The 15,000-nt window shown below is 37.6% G+C and overlaps 2 protein-coding genes and 1 pseudogene across 5 annotated transcripts in view; 2 read left to right on the top strand and 1 right to left on the bottom strand.

Moving 5' to 3' along the window:
• LOC110049298 (uncharacterized) overlaps window positions 1-8,777 on the bottom strand; it is a 22,865-nt gene extending 14,088 nt beyond the window's left edge. The window contains exons 1-8 of one of the 2 annotated variants that reach the window (XM_020755087.2): window positions 8,570-8,777; window positions 8,412-8,461; window positions 6,964-7,147; window positions 5,354-5,393; window positions 4,780-4,845; window positions 3,476-3,542; window positions 1,700-1,780; window positions 285-362 (exon numbers count right to left, since the gene is read on the bottom strand). In XM_020755087.2, the coding sequence (XP_020610746.1) occupies window positions 285-362; window positions 1,700-1,780; window positions 3,476-3,542; window positions 4,780-4,845; window positions 5,354-5,393; window positions 6,964-7,147; window positions 8,412-8,461; window positions 8,570-8,674 (671 nt within the window). In that variant the 5' untranslated portion in view covers window positions 8,675-8,777. The remainder of the gene's footprint in view (window positions 1-284; window positions 363-1,699; window positions 1,781-3,475; window positions 3,543-4,779; window positions 4,846-5,353; window positions 5,394-6,963; window positions 7,148-8,411; window positions 8,462-8,569) is intronic. The other variant, XM_020755088.2, reaches the window with a different exon arrangement.
• Window positions 8,778-9,021: 244 nt separating this feature from the next.
• On the top strand, window positions 9,022-13,381 carry LOC110049299 (large ribosomal subunit protein uL6-like). Of its 2 annotated transcripts, none has more exons than XM_020755089.2 (5): window positions 9,022-9,078; window positions 9,878-9,937; window positions 10,749-10,954; window positions 11,268-11,478; window positions 13,237-13,381. In XM_020755089.2, the coding sequence occupies exons 2-5, from the start codon at window positions 9,892-9,894 to the stop codon at window positions 13,338-13,340; spliced, it is 567 nt and encodes a 188-aa protein (XP_020610748.1). In that variant the 5' UTR covers window positions 9,022-9,078; window positions 9,878-9,891; the 3' UTR covers window positions 13,341-13,381. The 2 variants fall into 2 exon arrangements, with proteins under 2 accessions (XP_020610748.1, XP_020610749.1); XM_020755090.2 differs by having other exon boundaries at window positions 9,054-9,335.
• A 144-nt stretch (window positions 13,382-13,525) lies between these two features.
• The window catches only part of LOC149103423 (uncharacterized), a 9,099-nt pseudogene continuing 7,624 nt past the window's right edge, over window positions 13,526-15,000 (top strand). The window contains exon 1 of the transcript XR_016202216.1: window positions 13,526-14,063. The product of XR_016202216.1 is annotated as an uncharacterized LOC149103423 (transcript). The remainder of the gene's footprint in view (window positions 14,064-15,000) is intronic.

Genomic DNA, 15,000 nt, shown 5'->3' with positions numbered 1-15,000 from the left:
CCCCCCTCACAGAAGGGATTTTTTCCACGACTCCCCACCCCTCTGGAAATTCCAATAATAACAAGTTTGATACATTCCTATTAATATTGAATGTTTTGGTCTTAGACAACCCCCAGCCCCCTTGGAAATTCCAATATGGAGGATACAAATGTTTCCCAATGCAATACAATGCAAACATTTCACACAGAAAAGTAGCCTGCATATAAAATATTAAATAAATTGATTTAAATCATGGTGATGTACACAGTCATTTACGATCTCATGGAGATCTTCGAATCACTTACTTGACTTTATCAAAGTGTGCAAAGTCAAACCAAAAGACCACACAATAGGCAAACACATTTGCAAAATCTGCAAAAAGACTGGACAAAAACAGGGATTGGTTGAAATAAAAGACTCAATAATCACTAAAAATCTAAAATCTCATGGCTATGACTGAAAAAATATTGGCAGGTATGTACTAGCAACACACCTCATGTTGAGGTTTTAGTTTTAGCAGAGAACACTGCTTCTCTTCCACTTTAGGGCAGTGGTCTAAGAAAAGCTATGAGGAGTCCATGAAATCCAGCCATGAAATCCAGGATACCCAGCACTTAAGCTCAAATATGAAAAAAGTATACTAAGTTTTTACAGTTGCCCAAAGGCAAAAGTTAGTTGCCTGTGGCACCCGGGCACCTCTAGAGCACAGCCCTGTACTTAAGGTGGCTTACTACAGTTTTGATGGATTATAACAGCCCAACTTCTAACTCTTTTGAAAAATGTTCCAAGATATTTTTCCTTTCTCTATTTACTGTTTACCTAAGTCTTTCACTGTTCTATGTGAAACTTGAACAATGAAACGTCAACCAATGGCCAAAATGAACAACCATGTACCTAAGGAGAGACTGGGCACTAGTAGGTTAAATCACGTTTTTTCTCAAAAATCTACCACCTCAATTTGGCTCTGATTTAACATTCATGCAAAGTAAAATAAAAATCTGTAAGACAGATTTTTCCCAAACTAAGAAAATGTGAAATCAAAAATAGCTCAAAATCTGTCTTACAGATTTTTTAAAAATTTTGGCTCTAAATGTGATTCACACCTACAAATCAACTGTGAAAATTTCATCATGGGTTGTACGGCGGGTTTTCGAGCAATCCTCAATCAGAGACTGGCTTTTACAACCTTGGACGAGAATTGAATTACGCATGCCCTTTATTTAAGCCCGCGCTCATGTGACGCCATGTATCGCATGCGAGAAAGCAAGAGTAATTTAGAGCTCTTTTACCAGTTGTTTATCAAGTTTTTTTGTCATATTCTTTTGGCCCTAGGCTAAAACACATGTTTGAACAGAGTTTGAAACTATTGCTACATATACTGAAGTGATTTAACGCCTTTCAAGTGCTGAAGTGGTTTTTGTTTCTTCTTAAGGTTGCTTGCGCCATTTGTGCACGTACAATTGATACTGACGTCTGGCAAGCAATCATAGCGCGCGCTACTTGTCTCTGAAAAACTATAGTAAGCCATATTAAGAACTTAACTGTTCTGTGTCTTCTTCATCTTCACAATCACTCATAAAGAAATAATTATTTATAATTAATCAGTTTTAAAATGAAAATTTGTCTCTTGTCCATCAGCAAGCATATGTGTTATTTAATATGCTTCTTCCTGTTTTTGACAATATTCTGATTTTAGACTTCTAACTGAAAGGAGGCAAACCTGAATATAGCTAATTTCTTCAGATGTCTGAAGTTCACAAGAACAGCAAGTGGTGGCAATAAACTCATTAGGAACTGGTGTCTGGAAATAAACCAAGAAAAACCATTAGACACACTATAAGTACTACAGACTTATATACTGAGGTTTAATCATACAAATTTGAGGGTATCAAGGATTCACACTAGGATTGATATCTGAAAATTCCCTCAAAATTGCACAAGCCTTGAGGCAAGTGCAATTTGAAAGAATTTTCAAATGAGTCTACTGACTGCAGATTGTGTAAATTCTTTATTGCTCAAGCTTTTATACAATTTCTCATTTATTATGTGACTCAGAAAATTGTGAACATGCCTGTATTAATTTGAACTGCAGGGCAAATTAAAAGTTAGTGATCAATTGCTCTGCTCTCAGCTAATCACAAATTTTATAATTAAAAATGATTTCCTCTGTCAGTAATTAAAAAAAAAACTTGCATATTTAGAAATGAACAACAGTTTTATTCGTGCAATTATTCTTTATTTCGATAATTAAAAATTCCATTTGCTGTTAGTAGTAGTTATGCAAACTGTGCTAAAACGAAAAATACTGTTTAGTCTGCACCCATGTCATGATGTATCAAAACTTACTTTTTAGTCTCTTACTTAAATTTTTTAAAATCTCTTACCTTTAAGCCCCTTTTACTGATTTTGTTCAGTTCCATTACTTAATACATGTATTACTGTATACAATTCATAACAAAGGAAATACCTAGGTAGTACATACCTCTCACTAACCAAGTTTGAGGTCTGTACTGTACATGTAAGTTATGGACCAAGTTTTTTCCCCTTCGATTTATGGCCCAAGAACAAAGCATGCGGGCCATAAATCGACAGGGAAAAAAAATGAGGATCCATAACTTACAGTACAGACCGAGAAGATGAGGTTAGCAAAGATTTTATTTATCTCGATCTCCTGTGGGTCTGACTGGTTCAGGAAAGATTTCTATTTATTCGGAACAGCTTCAAATTTCTGAAGCACATAGAAAGTAAAACAAGTCAATTTAAAATTGTTGTTACGTCGTTAGCATGTTTTAATACACAATTTAATGTAAAAGAAAGTCTTATTCTTTTACTTGCTATAGAAGTTAAGAACACTTGGTGATAAATCACAAAACATTTTGGCAACAAAAACAGCTTTAAATTTTAGCTGGCTGTACAGTAGAGTGCAACCCACTAAATTAACCAATCACAGCGTGTGTGGTAACTGAGAGATATAACAATGTTAATTCCAACTCATTGTACTTTAATCCCTTCACTGTGATTGGCTGAGAGCAGGCCAGTTTATCATTAATTCTTAATTTGCACTGCAGTGCAAATAAATGGGCGCACACGTGTTTGCATTTTTCTCAGTCATATAATTTAAATGGTTGAGTAATTGTATGAAAGCTCGAGCAATTGAGGATATACACTACTTGTGATATTTGAAATTTCTTTCAAATTGCACTTGCCTACGTACTCCTAGTGAAATTCTCAATTACACTCACATTCATACGACTACCTAGTGTACTTAGACTACTTAATATACGGCCCTTCTGAACTATACTACAATAAATACATTGTAATATTATCCATTCTGAAATTGCAGACACATCACTCCAGCAACAGAACAGAACATGTACATGTATTTCATCATTTTATAAATACAGTTGTAGATCTATGCAATTGAACTGTTTTTATGTCAATATTCCATCAGCAAGGTTCAAAGAAATTTTACAAATCTCAGCAGCTGAATACTTACCTGCTCAAAACTGGGAACATGTTGTTTAGAGTATCAGAGATGAAAATCAAATATGCACATGAAAAACCTGTTGACACAAAAAAGTTTAATTTTCAAAAGGATGTTAAATTATAATAAGAAAAACATATTTAATAAATAAATGCAATTTTTCAAAGTTTATCAGATGAGTATAAAGATCTAACTTGGCTGCAGAATCAAGGGGAATAAAACAAATCAACCTACAAGACTTCTAGAAATTTCAATTATAATAATTTAATTTATCTCCTCAAAAACTTATTTTCTTAAAACATGAGTTTTTCTGTTCAGAGAATTTACACTAAAGTGCCTTCAAGGAAACTACGTAAACTATTCAACATAGCATATTGGACGCCCCTTTTAAAGAGGTAGGGTTCAGGACTTTGAACGTTCTTCATTCTTACAACTACTGAAACACTGAGTTACAAATAATGCAGACCTTGTTAGTAAGAGAAGTTGTACTGAGATACGATTCTAAATTATTCACAATTGCATGACAAATATAAAGAAATTTATATGGACATAAAGAAGAAAGGAAAAGGAAATAATTTTTAACATGGTCACGAGGCACATGTACATATTAAACAATTTTAGAAGGACTTGAAAATATGTTGCTCACACTCAGGTCATTCCTTATAAAATTCCTTAATTAAAATCGATTGACCACTCATTTTCATATTCAGAGGCCAATCATCATTTCAAGGTCGAGGCTCAAATAATTAAATAATTTCTTTTGTTTTCATCTCCTAAGCCTTCAAGCCATGTTAGAATTTTACTGAAAGGGAAACTGTCCTGACAGAGAAACACTGTCTTGTTTATCAGCTCTTGTTTCTCCCTCCACTTCTTCTGTGCTCTTGCTGGTTCCTGGACTTGTACTTTATAACAGAACAAAACCCAAGCAGGCTTTTTTTAATTTGTTAAGTAAGGTAGAGTAAGTCTGCACACAAGCCAAATGGTCCCTCAGGCCAGCATTAATCTCTGTTTTCTGTAGCATGAGGAGTATTTCTACTCCCCCCTGGATGGAACACCAGTCCATCACAGGGTTCCCACCAGCAATAAATTTGCTAGTACCCATTGTTATACCTGGGTGGAGAGATGCACTGTGAGGGAAAGACTGTTGCCTGAGAACATAGCACAATGTCCCTGGTGAGGGCTTAAACCTGGACCATTCCTTCTAGAGTGAAGCACACTAACCACGAGGCTCCCGCACGTCCCTAAGTAATACACAGTTACATGTACTACTTATTTTATTAGTAACTGTTTATGAAAAATAAGTACTGATAAATCACCTATTTGAGAAATGACAATGCTTGTATCAACTAGGGCTCTACCAGAATTTCCAAGAGCATAATAACCTGAAACAATTAGAAGAGATAAGAATAAGTTAACACTGCTGCAGTTCATGTACATTTACTACTCGGGAGTAAGCACGTATTGAACTTATTTGACTGTAAAAGATTTTTTTCCGTTTCTGATAACATTACCAATGACTGAATCAGTGTGTCCGCAAAGCACGTCACATGACCAACTGTTGCAAAAGGCCTATTAACAATATTTTACTGCCACCTTTTTTATTTTAACTGTCACCTTGCATGAAAGAGCTGAGCCTTATTACTTGAAAAAGTTCTAAATTATTGTGCCAAGAGTTACAAGAGGAAGTCATTCCCTTTAATGGCTGGAGCTAAGGTAAGGGATGGTGTAGTATAGTATGAATATTATATCATTGATTAAATAATGATTCAGTTACATGTAACGTGATTGTTCAGGTAAGGATTCTTGCAAAAAGTACTGTTGTCGGTGACTGCATTTACTACAAAATTAGCCAATAATTTGATTATCGCAACTTGAATTATTAACACTAACCCAGATCTCCATAATCAATCTCATGATGTGGATTCTGCAACTAAATATTCAAGAAAACCAAAATCAACCTAACATACAAAAATGAAGTAATTTATCATGCAATCTTCTTAATGTGTATAATTATATTGAAATGTCCGGTTTATTATTAATTTTGGATCCCTGTCAACATACAAGAAAGTTCAACACCAAATTAAGGGTGCTCACTACAACAGCTTTGTGATTAATATTATTGACCTCTCAAAGTACAACTCACAAGATACAGACTGCAAAAGACAATTTGGTTTTTGAAAAAGGGTATGGTAGACCTTCAAACAAAAGGTCTGGAACAAGCATTGAAATGGTGATCCATGGGAATCCATTCTTTCAGCACTTTGCATCGAGTGAAAAGCAGCAAAAACCACTGTTTTGCATCGTACATGTACACAATATAATAATTATTCACTCAGGGCAGTCCAAATCGTTTAATTTAAAAATTTTGTCTAAAAAATGTTACTTGTTAACTGTTTGGCCTAGGGCATATGTAGAGGACACATTTCTGTCCCTTTATGCTTAGTGGGTCTTGAACATAAAGCCCCAACCAAACGATTGCAACATTTCAGCACATCATATTGCAATATTGTTGGGCACAACATGTTATGCACATTTGGTCACCCTGATGCAATGTGTTGCAACATGTTGGGTGTTGTTAGCTCAAATTAATTATGATTAAGCACATTCTCATCCCCAGAGCCAGGCCCCTTTTGGCCAGCACTGAGAATCACAACATCTAGCTGGAATTGATTTTCTGAGCATGTGCAGAGCATTTATTTTGTATTTTCAGCCAATCAGATTTGTCAGTTTTGACAGATTTGACGGGTAGTCCAAGAATTACCGACTTCCAGTGTTTGACCCACCCAGAGGATGTGATTCTTGCTGACAGTCAAAAGGATTGTGGGCTCTGAGGATGAGGGTGAATAATAGCATCACAAAATGCCAAAAACACGTTACAATCCTGATGAAACTAGACAAGAGTGACAAAATTATACATCGCTGAGCCCCTACGAGAAGCTTGGTGTTTCTTTGGTCAACAAAATGAAGTTTTATCACCTTATAATTTGACAATACACGTATAAAGAACCTGATTTCAGTGAATATTGGCAAGTCTGCATACATATTATGTAATAAAACGATGCCAATGTACTGTATGTACAAGCATCAATTTGAAGAAGAGTTTGTCTACAAGGGAACTGTTTTGTATTCAGCAAGATTGCTGTAAAGAATAACAGTATCATATGATACCCGTAGAATTTAAAAATCAAAAGAATTAGGCAGAGATCACTAAACTGAAGGAGCCGGTGAAAGACTGTGGATTAAGCATGTAGACAATTCACTGCAAGTAATCATTGTGCAGTTCCAGAAAGTATCCATAATCTCCCACAGAAGGGATTGGAATTTCCTGGGAGGGTGGGGTTTGGGAGTTCTGTAAGATCACAAAATGTAAAGAAATGTATATTTCGCTTAATTTGAATTTCCATAGGGGTAGGAGGAGGGGGGTCTTAGAAGAAATCCTGTCTATGGGAGAGGTAGGGATATATTCTGGAACTACACATCGCTAAGTAATTAATACTGACTAGTAATTCATCCACTACTTCATCCATTACTTTATCCACTTCTCCATTTTCAGCCACCTTCAGCAACTCCTTCTCCTCTGAAGCAATCTTTCCATCACTTGACAGGACAGAACCGTTGATGTGGTCAAGTTTCTTCCATGTTATTTTTTTCTTGCAGTCAATAATCAGTAACATGGCTTTGACACTGGAAGAAGCACAAAAGCAAAACTTTGTTATTTAATAGAAAAAGTATTTCTCCAGTAAATTTATTTCTTCATTTTTGAAAGATGATTTGTTGTAATTTAATACTAAGTTTTCACATTATTTTGCAAATAAAGTGAAACCTCTATTAAGCGGACACCCTCGGGACCTTCCCAAGTGTCTGCTTAATAGAGGGTGTCCACTTGATAAAGGTTTATAACAATTGCACAATGTTTGTTAAAAATTAACATTCAGCAGTTCCTCTGTACTATTATAAAGTCCCAGGTTGTTAAAGAAGCTATCCCGAGTTCAAGTTAATCAGCTTTCATTACCAACTTTAAAGGCTCTACTGCTTGTTTCTGCAGCTCTACCGTTTGTTTTTGCCTTGTTTTCTGCTCTCATTCAAACAAAAACTACCAGCTATACCAACTAGGGTGCCCATTTGATTTGCAGCATTGGAGCAGCCCAAAGGCCTTCCCCTGTACTTACTTCACGTGCCAACCGAGAAACCCAAAACGACAAGTGATGGGAAAACTCCACTGAAATATGAACTTTTGGGCAAGACTTACTCCACTGCATACATTCCACATAACTGGAATGTAAAATGGAGATTGTCCAAGAAATGCTTACTATGACCTTCTGCTTGCCTGGCTCAGAAGCTCTTTCTCTCAGCATATAGTGAATCACATTTTTTTTTTTTTGCTTTATTACAGTGAACTTTACTAGAATAAATGTTAAAATTATTCAAATTATAATTTAAAAGGTTTGGAATTGTGTGGTTTCATTTCCTTGGCAGGGCTTTTTCTCAGAAGGAATTTAAGGCCCTCACTCATTCATAAGTACTAATAGTAGTCTAATTTGCACATTCAACATATAACCCATGTTTGAAAAACTGATTCAATGTTTACAGAAGTTTGCGAAGCTCTAGCTGGGAGGAGAAATATTCATATAAGAAACCTAATTTAAGCTTAATTTTATTTTAATGGTTAAGAAGCCTATCGCAAACAGAAAGTCAAAATTATAAGGTTAATTTTACCAAACTGTATATAGATGTAAAGTCAAGTCGGTAATATGACTAGTCAAGAACCAAAAAGGTCAACAAACGTTCTCGCTACTATGACTACAGGCATTCTCTATCAAAAATCCAAGGTTTAATGCTTCTCGGGGCAAACTTTGTCAAATACCGAACGTGAAAGTTGGATATTGTTGTAGGAGAGGATGGGGCAGTAAAACTTATTGTTGGCTTATGATTATAAATTAAAATTTACCTTAATGTACCAATTAATGCCATGATTGCACTCCCCTCGATAACTCCAGCCTAATGAGATAAAAACGTACGATTTAGTTGGCCGAAGCCTTCATTCTCCAAATATGCGTTCGTGGCACGTACTGTATTCGAGCGAGCGAACGCCAAAACTTTGCATACCTCCTTGAAAGCATGAGGCATTCCCAAAATCCCAGCGCCGATAAACGAAATAAATATATTGGCGAACATCTTGATGGAACTTTTGGCTCCATCATCTTGATGCATCCTCCGGAAAATGACATTTAATGTACCCTGACTTTCACCATGAACCAAACCAGAGACTGTGTCACCTTTTGAAGAGAGACTGGTATCTATTCTCCAGGCTCGACCCGCGATGGCACAGGGGTAGGGTGGTGCGTAAACACATTGTCCCCCCAAATTTAAATAGTTTATTCTATAAAACTAAATTTTCAAACGAATATCCTGAAAAGTTTTTTTCTCTTCATTTTCATCATGTGGTAGTAATTTTCTTGTTTTTACCATATTCAAGTCAGTGAAGAGTCAGTGATGATCCTTACGATATTTTCCTTCCCTCACCCCAGCCCTCAAGAATAAAAAATGTCACCCAGCCTGGCTACTAAGCAAGTTACAAACGCTAGACTTTCTCTTTCCTTCCATCTTCGGCGAAGGTATTAAAGCAGTGTGATATCCTCGAATACTTGCCACTCTCCTGAATCATCCGTCGCTATTTTGTAAATTCCTGTGAACTACTTAAACACATTTATTGTTTCAGTAGCTTATTTTGTTCGAATCGCCCTTTTGTCACGTAGAGTAGTCTCGTGTACGTACAAGATGAACACTTACATGTATGGTGACTAACGAGTCTGTCATGGCCTTGTTTTTATTTTAAGCTTATCTTAAACATATCACTTGACATACTACTAAGGTAATAGAACAGACGACGATGTCAGAAAACTACTTTTTTCGTAATATTCAGCACAACCAAAACAAAGTAAAGAAAGAACATATAACAACATTAAGTTGGCTTTGCGATGAGAAGAGAATTTCAGTTAAATGGTCCTGTTACTAGAACTACTGGACCAAAAACGTTCAACAAGCAGGAGCAGCTGTGTTGCCTACCTTTTGTGACAACCTTGTCATTTATTGAATAGTTAATGAAATTTACTTATGAGAAAAGAACTTCCAAACGAAAGTATACTGCTCAAAAGTTCTGCTCAGTATCAAACATTTGGATGGTAAAACTTTTAGATCTCACACTCGATCTCAATAGTTGAAGCCATCATGAACAGCGTAATAAACAGTACCATACTTTTTAAGATGTTTTATTTGAATACAGTTTTTTTTTACTACCAATTGACGGATGGTGTTACAAGTACACTGTAAGATCAACAGCCTGCGACTTTTAAAATCTTACTCCAGGAGAACAAGGCTTGATAGACACCCTGCATCTTTTTTGGTCTATTTCAGGTTTTCTTTGAGCCATGAAGACCATTCTGGCAAGTGCGACAGTTGATATACCTGACAATGGTAAATGTTGTTAGAGTGTGTAGTGAGATGTTTCCTGATGGTCACAGACGTTTTAAACCCTTGGTAAAGTTTGGGAGAGGGGACTGAAACATAAACACAACGGGGGAAAAGTGTTGGTCTATACAATAGCTATATGAGGGGGTGTTTACTTTAAATTGCATTTGGCAGCATATAATAATCAGGGATGTAGCTAAGAGCTGGCTACTTGATTTATAATTTTCTCCAGCTGATAAAGAGCTTGTCACTGGCTAAAATTTATCAACAAAACAAACACTTAGGTCAATAAGGTCATCAAACTGAAAATGGGTGCCGAGGATGTCTAGGAACCTCAGTTGTGACCAGCCAGCCCCTAGACAGTAAACCTCTCCTGTAGCAAGCTTGCAATGTCTGCAACCCAGCTATAAGCCCCATTGCATTGTCCTTCAGGCATCCTTCACATAGAGTTAACACTGCAGAAAAAGAAGGAAAAGGTGGAGGGGGACAAATCATGTGTTTGGTCAAAGGTTTAATTAAGGGCCAGGCACTGGGTAAATTGATCTGCTGTGAGAATGAATTTGCCTGCCTGGCTTGACCATGTAGAGGAAATATTTTCTTAAAAAGAAGTTCAGTTCAAAAAGTTTTGCCTGCTTGTCAAAACGTGTTGCCTTCCTGCTGAAAACATTAATTAAAGCCTTGGTTTGATGTAAAAATTATTGAGAGCTCTGAATAGAATTCCTGAGACAGCTTTTGTCACTTTCTTGGATGATATTACACTGCATCATGTAAGCAACGATTAACTATGACGAACTGCATTTCACACTTCTTTTTGCAGTCACAATCAAGCTAAGGGGCCGTGAAGTTACTGTCATAGGGCCTCGTGGTACCCTTGTACGAAGCTTCAGACACTTGAACTTGGAGCTGACTCTGGTTGGCAAAAAGAGGTTACGTGTTGATGTGTGGTTTGCTAAGCGCAAAGAACTGGCTTGTGTGAAGACCATCTGCACCCATGTTGAGAACATGATGAAGGGAGTTGTGTATGTAAGTAGAAGACAAGGAAAAAGCAATTTAGATCTTTTTAGCTTTGGCGGTTTGTTTTCCCAATACAGGCCATGTGATATTCTCTAGAGAATTGTTCTTTTATTCATCTAAAAGTTATTCATACATATACATGTACAGGCAACTATTTGAAGTTTTGATGGTAAGAATTCTCAAGAGCATCATCACATGGTCTGAAATGGGGCAACAAACTGCCCAAGCTGAAAAGGTCTATTAATTTTGGAAGTCTTGACATGTTACTGAAATGTGTCAAAGAAAAAGCTTTTCATTTCTGACTGAAATTTGTCATCTTCAGGGTTTCAGGTACAAGATGAAGGCAGTGTATGCTCATTTTCCTATCAACATCACTGTATCGGAGAACAACACCCTGGTAGAGGTGCGTAACTTCTTGGGCGAGAAGTATGTACGACAAGTGAGGATGAGGCCTGGTGTCACCTGCACCAATTCCACTGTGAAAGATGAAATCATTTTGGAAGGCAATGACATTGAGCTGGTTTCCAATTCAGGTTAGGTTATAATTTACCAAATTTTTATACAATGGAATGCAGATTTCTCGAACCCTCAGTTTTTCAAACCTCCCGATAACTCGAATCAAAAGTCGTTTCCCCTCTACAGTAAAACGATGTGACTTAACCCCCGATTTCTCAAAATATTTGATTTTTTGAACCAATTTTCCTTTCCCTTGGAGGTTTGAAAAATTAGAATTCCACTGTAGTTACCTATGAGCATCCCCCTTTCCCACTAACAAGCATTTGGGTTGCTACACTGCTTTCAATAAGATTTGAGGTATGTCGCTACCCTGGTGTAGCACCCATTAAAGAGCAACAAGAGAGGATGACAACAAATTCCAAGAACTTAGCATCATGATGTTAGCTGGTAATTCACAACAGAGTACCTGCCCAAGCTTAGGTGTTACTGAAAGTAAATCATCATTACTGGTCTTACTGAAAGTACAGTGAAACCTGCCATATTAAGTGGACTCCCTTGGGACCCTCACTAGTGTCCCCTTAATACAGGGTGGCTAAGGTTCTAATATGTTGTGTAATAATAGTTAATTATTAACCCTTTTTGTAATTACATAGTGTAAGATCAAAGCCTAGCTAAGACTGCTCATAGCATAATGTCCGGTCAATCGATGAATAAATCTTGAACAATCACTTAGCTTTTAAACAACATCACTGAAGAATATGGAGTTTCAGCTGAACCTTTAGAAGTAAAAAGCCCTTGAAGCGTCCACTTAATGCAGGTTTTGTGCACCAAAGTGGCGTAACATTGGTGTCCACATCCGGTTAATGGTGGTGCCCGCTGAATGCAGGTTTATTTTACAGTAAATGTGTGAAGAAAATTTAGGGACTCAAGCTGTTGTCCTCTTAACAGAGGGTGTCCACTTATTATAAGGTCTGCTTAATACAGGTTTCTGCTTTCACTGTACATGGGTTAAGGCCCATCTGCAGGGATGTCACAGTTTTGAAATAAGCAGCTTTTCGATTGGAGTAAACAGCTGTTTTTGCTGTGGTTGTGTTAAGGCTGGGTTTCCCTTGCAATGGAGTCATAGTTGGAGTCATTAGTGCTTTTAACCTAGTGAAAATCAAAAATTTGAGTCGTAAGCGGAATCAAAAGTTCGACAGAATCGGAGTTGGAAGAATCATAACGTTTCCGTTTCATCTATTTCCATTTACGCTTCCGTCACTTATGATCCAGTGAAAACTAGATTGCCACAAGAACCAGTCAATCACAAGGCCCTGAATCGACTGCATTGTAATTGGTTTATTCTTTTGCTTCTGCTTCAGACTCGAACAATGTAGTTTTCTCTAGATCATAAGCCATGGAGTCATAAGTGGAATCAGTATTCTGCTTCCGATGCTATTGGTTTGATTTTCAGTAGATCGTGTGATTCTGCGCCTCTGATTACAGCTCTGACTACGACTCCGCCGCTAGTGAAACCAGCCTTAGGGGGAATCAGATGAATAGCTCACTGGAGTAGCTGGCTGAGATCATGAAGAAGATGGTGATTTTGCTAGCAGCAGGCTACTTTTAACAACTCTGCATCTGTATGCTAGCAAAAAAAAGAATTGTCTGCTCAAAAGCCCCACTCAAGATATACACTGTAGTTCCCCATCCGCAACGTTTCCTTATTTTTTTACCTTATGAGCACTTAACCATTACAATCTATAATTTTCTGTGATCATATTGTCACTTCATTTTGTGTAAATTTGTCAAAGTGATCCCTGGACTTCAACTAACTCACATTCCTTTTTTCACAGCTGCTCTGATTAAGCAGTCTACCACCGTTAAGAACAAAGACATCCGTATGTTCTTGGATGGCATTTACGTGTCTCAAAAAACAACTGTTGTGTCTGAGGAATAAACTTGTAATAAAGGAATAAAAATGTAGCTGCCACTTGACAAGGTTTTTGTTTAATTTACTTCCCTTGTTGTTTATTTTTCCCCTGCTTGACTCTGGATCGAGCGCAACCTCGTTGCTAGAGTCTCTCATCTTTCCACCCTCCTCTCTTGCTCCGGGAGGGCGGGAAAATGAGAGACTCGAGCGGTTCAGGCTCTAGCCCAGGCCGGGACATTGTGTTGTGTTCTTGGGCAAGAGTGGGGGATGCAGACAATGCTGGCTATATTTGGGTTGTTGATCCAGGTTGAGTTCAACATTGCCAATTGTTTTTTTGTCTGTTTTTTTTTTTTTTTTTTTTGCGTGTTTATGGACCGACTGTTTATGAGCGGTCTATAAACAAGCAGACTATCAATCTTGGCCGAATAAGCTTGGTCAATAAAGGATTTATTGTATGGCATAACGAATATCATTTTCTTGCGAGAAGCAGTAGGCAATCGGTATGGTAAAACACTGCGTGACAGAGAGAGGGCCAGAACTGGAGTAAGCTATACTGAGCACAGGGTTGGACTGCAAGCAGTCAGCCTTTTCGACCTTCTCCAAGGAATGTTTAGTGGTGATAATTCAAATTGACCTTAACAGCAGCCAGCGTCTTCACAGCTTGTCTTTTTTTTCCCCGCACTTCGCTTGTGGCCGCTTCTCGTGCCATAGAAAGACTTCAGAAAAGCAAAAGGCTCTCGGCACAGAGTGGTAAGTGATTATACTGGGAAGAAAAGTGTCAATAGGACTTAGATCCAAAGAAATGGTGGAATAAAATCCTTTGATGCCATCCCCCATAGTAATGCTAAATCAGTCTGGATACAGTCTTGTCCATGTAAACTCATTAAGTATGATGGACGTCCAGTAGACCAAGCTGGACTGCATGCTTTACTTTTCTGCTTTTGAAGGAAGCAAGTTTGGAATGGAGGTTTTCTGTAACTTGGGGTGTATATGTTTTATAAAATTGATCCGGCAGTATTGAAAACCCCTTATCCACACTGCATTCGCTACATGCAGTTCAATGTACCGCTTCAGTTTTCTCTGTTTCGTGGGTTGTTATTTGTTTTGTACTTTTCTTCATCTCTTACCCTCTATTTGCTTACGAATATTCGGTTGTATCATGAATAACCTTTTAGTTTAAGGAACGTCAGAAACCTGAACACGGGATTCGGAATTCAACATGAAATCGGAGCCGAAATCGAATACAGGATTATCGAAGGAGCCTGTGACAACCTCGCTTTCTAACAATGGACCTTTTTACCAACTTTACGCCTTTCCGATTTTTTCGTTCAAACAAAAAACAAACGCACCACTCGATTTATCCTGTCGAATTCAGTAAATATGTGAAGTTTCAGAATCCCGCACCCCTAACTTGCCAATTTTTACAAAGAAATGTAGGGGTGGTGAATGGTGAATGCAAGACTTTGCGAGACGGCGAACAGATAATCTAATCGGCGCGGGTCGCGGGTCGCGGATAAATTGTCGCGGGTCCAGAAAATTGTCGCGGGTCCGGAATAACAATAAACGAAAGAAGGAAGAGTTCAAGATAAAATCGATGGACTTCTCCACAGCCCATCAAAGAGCCTACATCGTAGTAAATCTAAGAACAAATTCTAGTCATAAAGTAGAAATAGGAAAAAGTCCCTCA

This window comes from Orbicella faveolata, unplaced genomic scaffold, assembly GCF_042242905.1.
Source record: "Orbicella faveolata isolate gen_17 unplaced genomic scaffold, um_ofav_v1 contig_35, whole genome shotgun sequence".
In the NCBI taxonomy this organism is placed as follows: Eukaryota; Metazoa; Cnidaria; class Anthozoa; order Scleractinia; family Merulinidae; genus Orbicella; species Orbicella faveolata.
Note: the sequence above shows the minus strand (reverse complement) of the source record. Positions and strands in the feature narration are given on the sequence as shown.

What these genes read in the sequence shown, in the direction of transcription:
- LOC110049299 (XM_020755089.2), top strand. Translation starts at nt 9,892, where the DNA reads ATGAAGACCATTCTGGCAAGTGCGACAGTTGATATACCTGACAATG. An exon ending in TGATGAAGGGAGTTGTGTAT is followed by an intron (nt 10,955 to 11,267) that starts GTAAGTAGAAGA and finishes TGTCATCTTCAG; the next exon opens with GGTTTCAGGTACAAGATGAA. An exon ending in TGAGCTGGTTTCCAATTCAG is followed by an intron (nt 11,479 to 13,236) that starts GTTAGGTTATAA and finishes CTTTTTTCACAG; the next exon opens with CTGCTCTGATTAAGCAGTCT.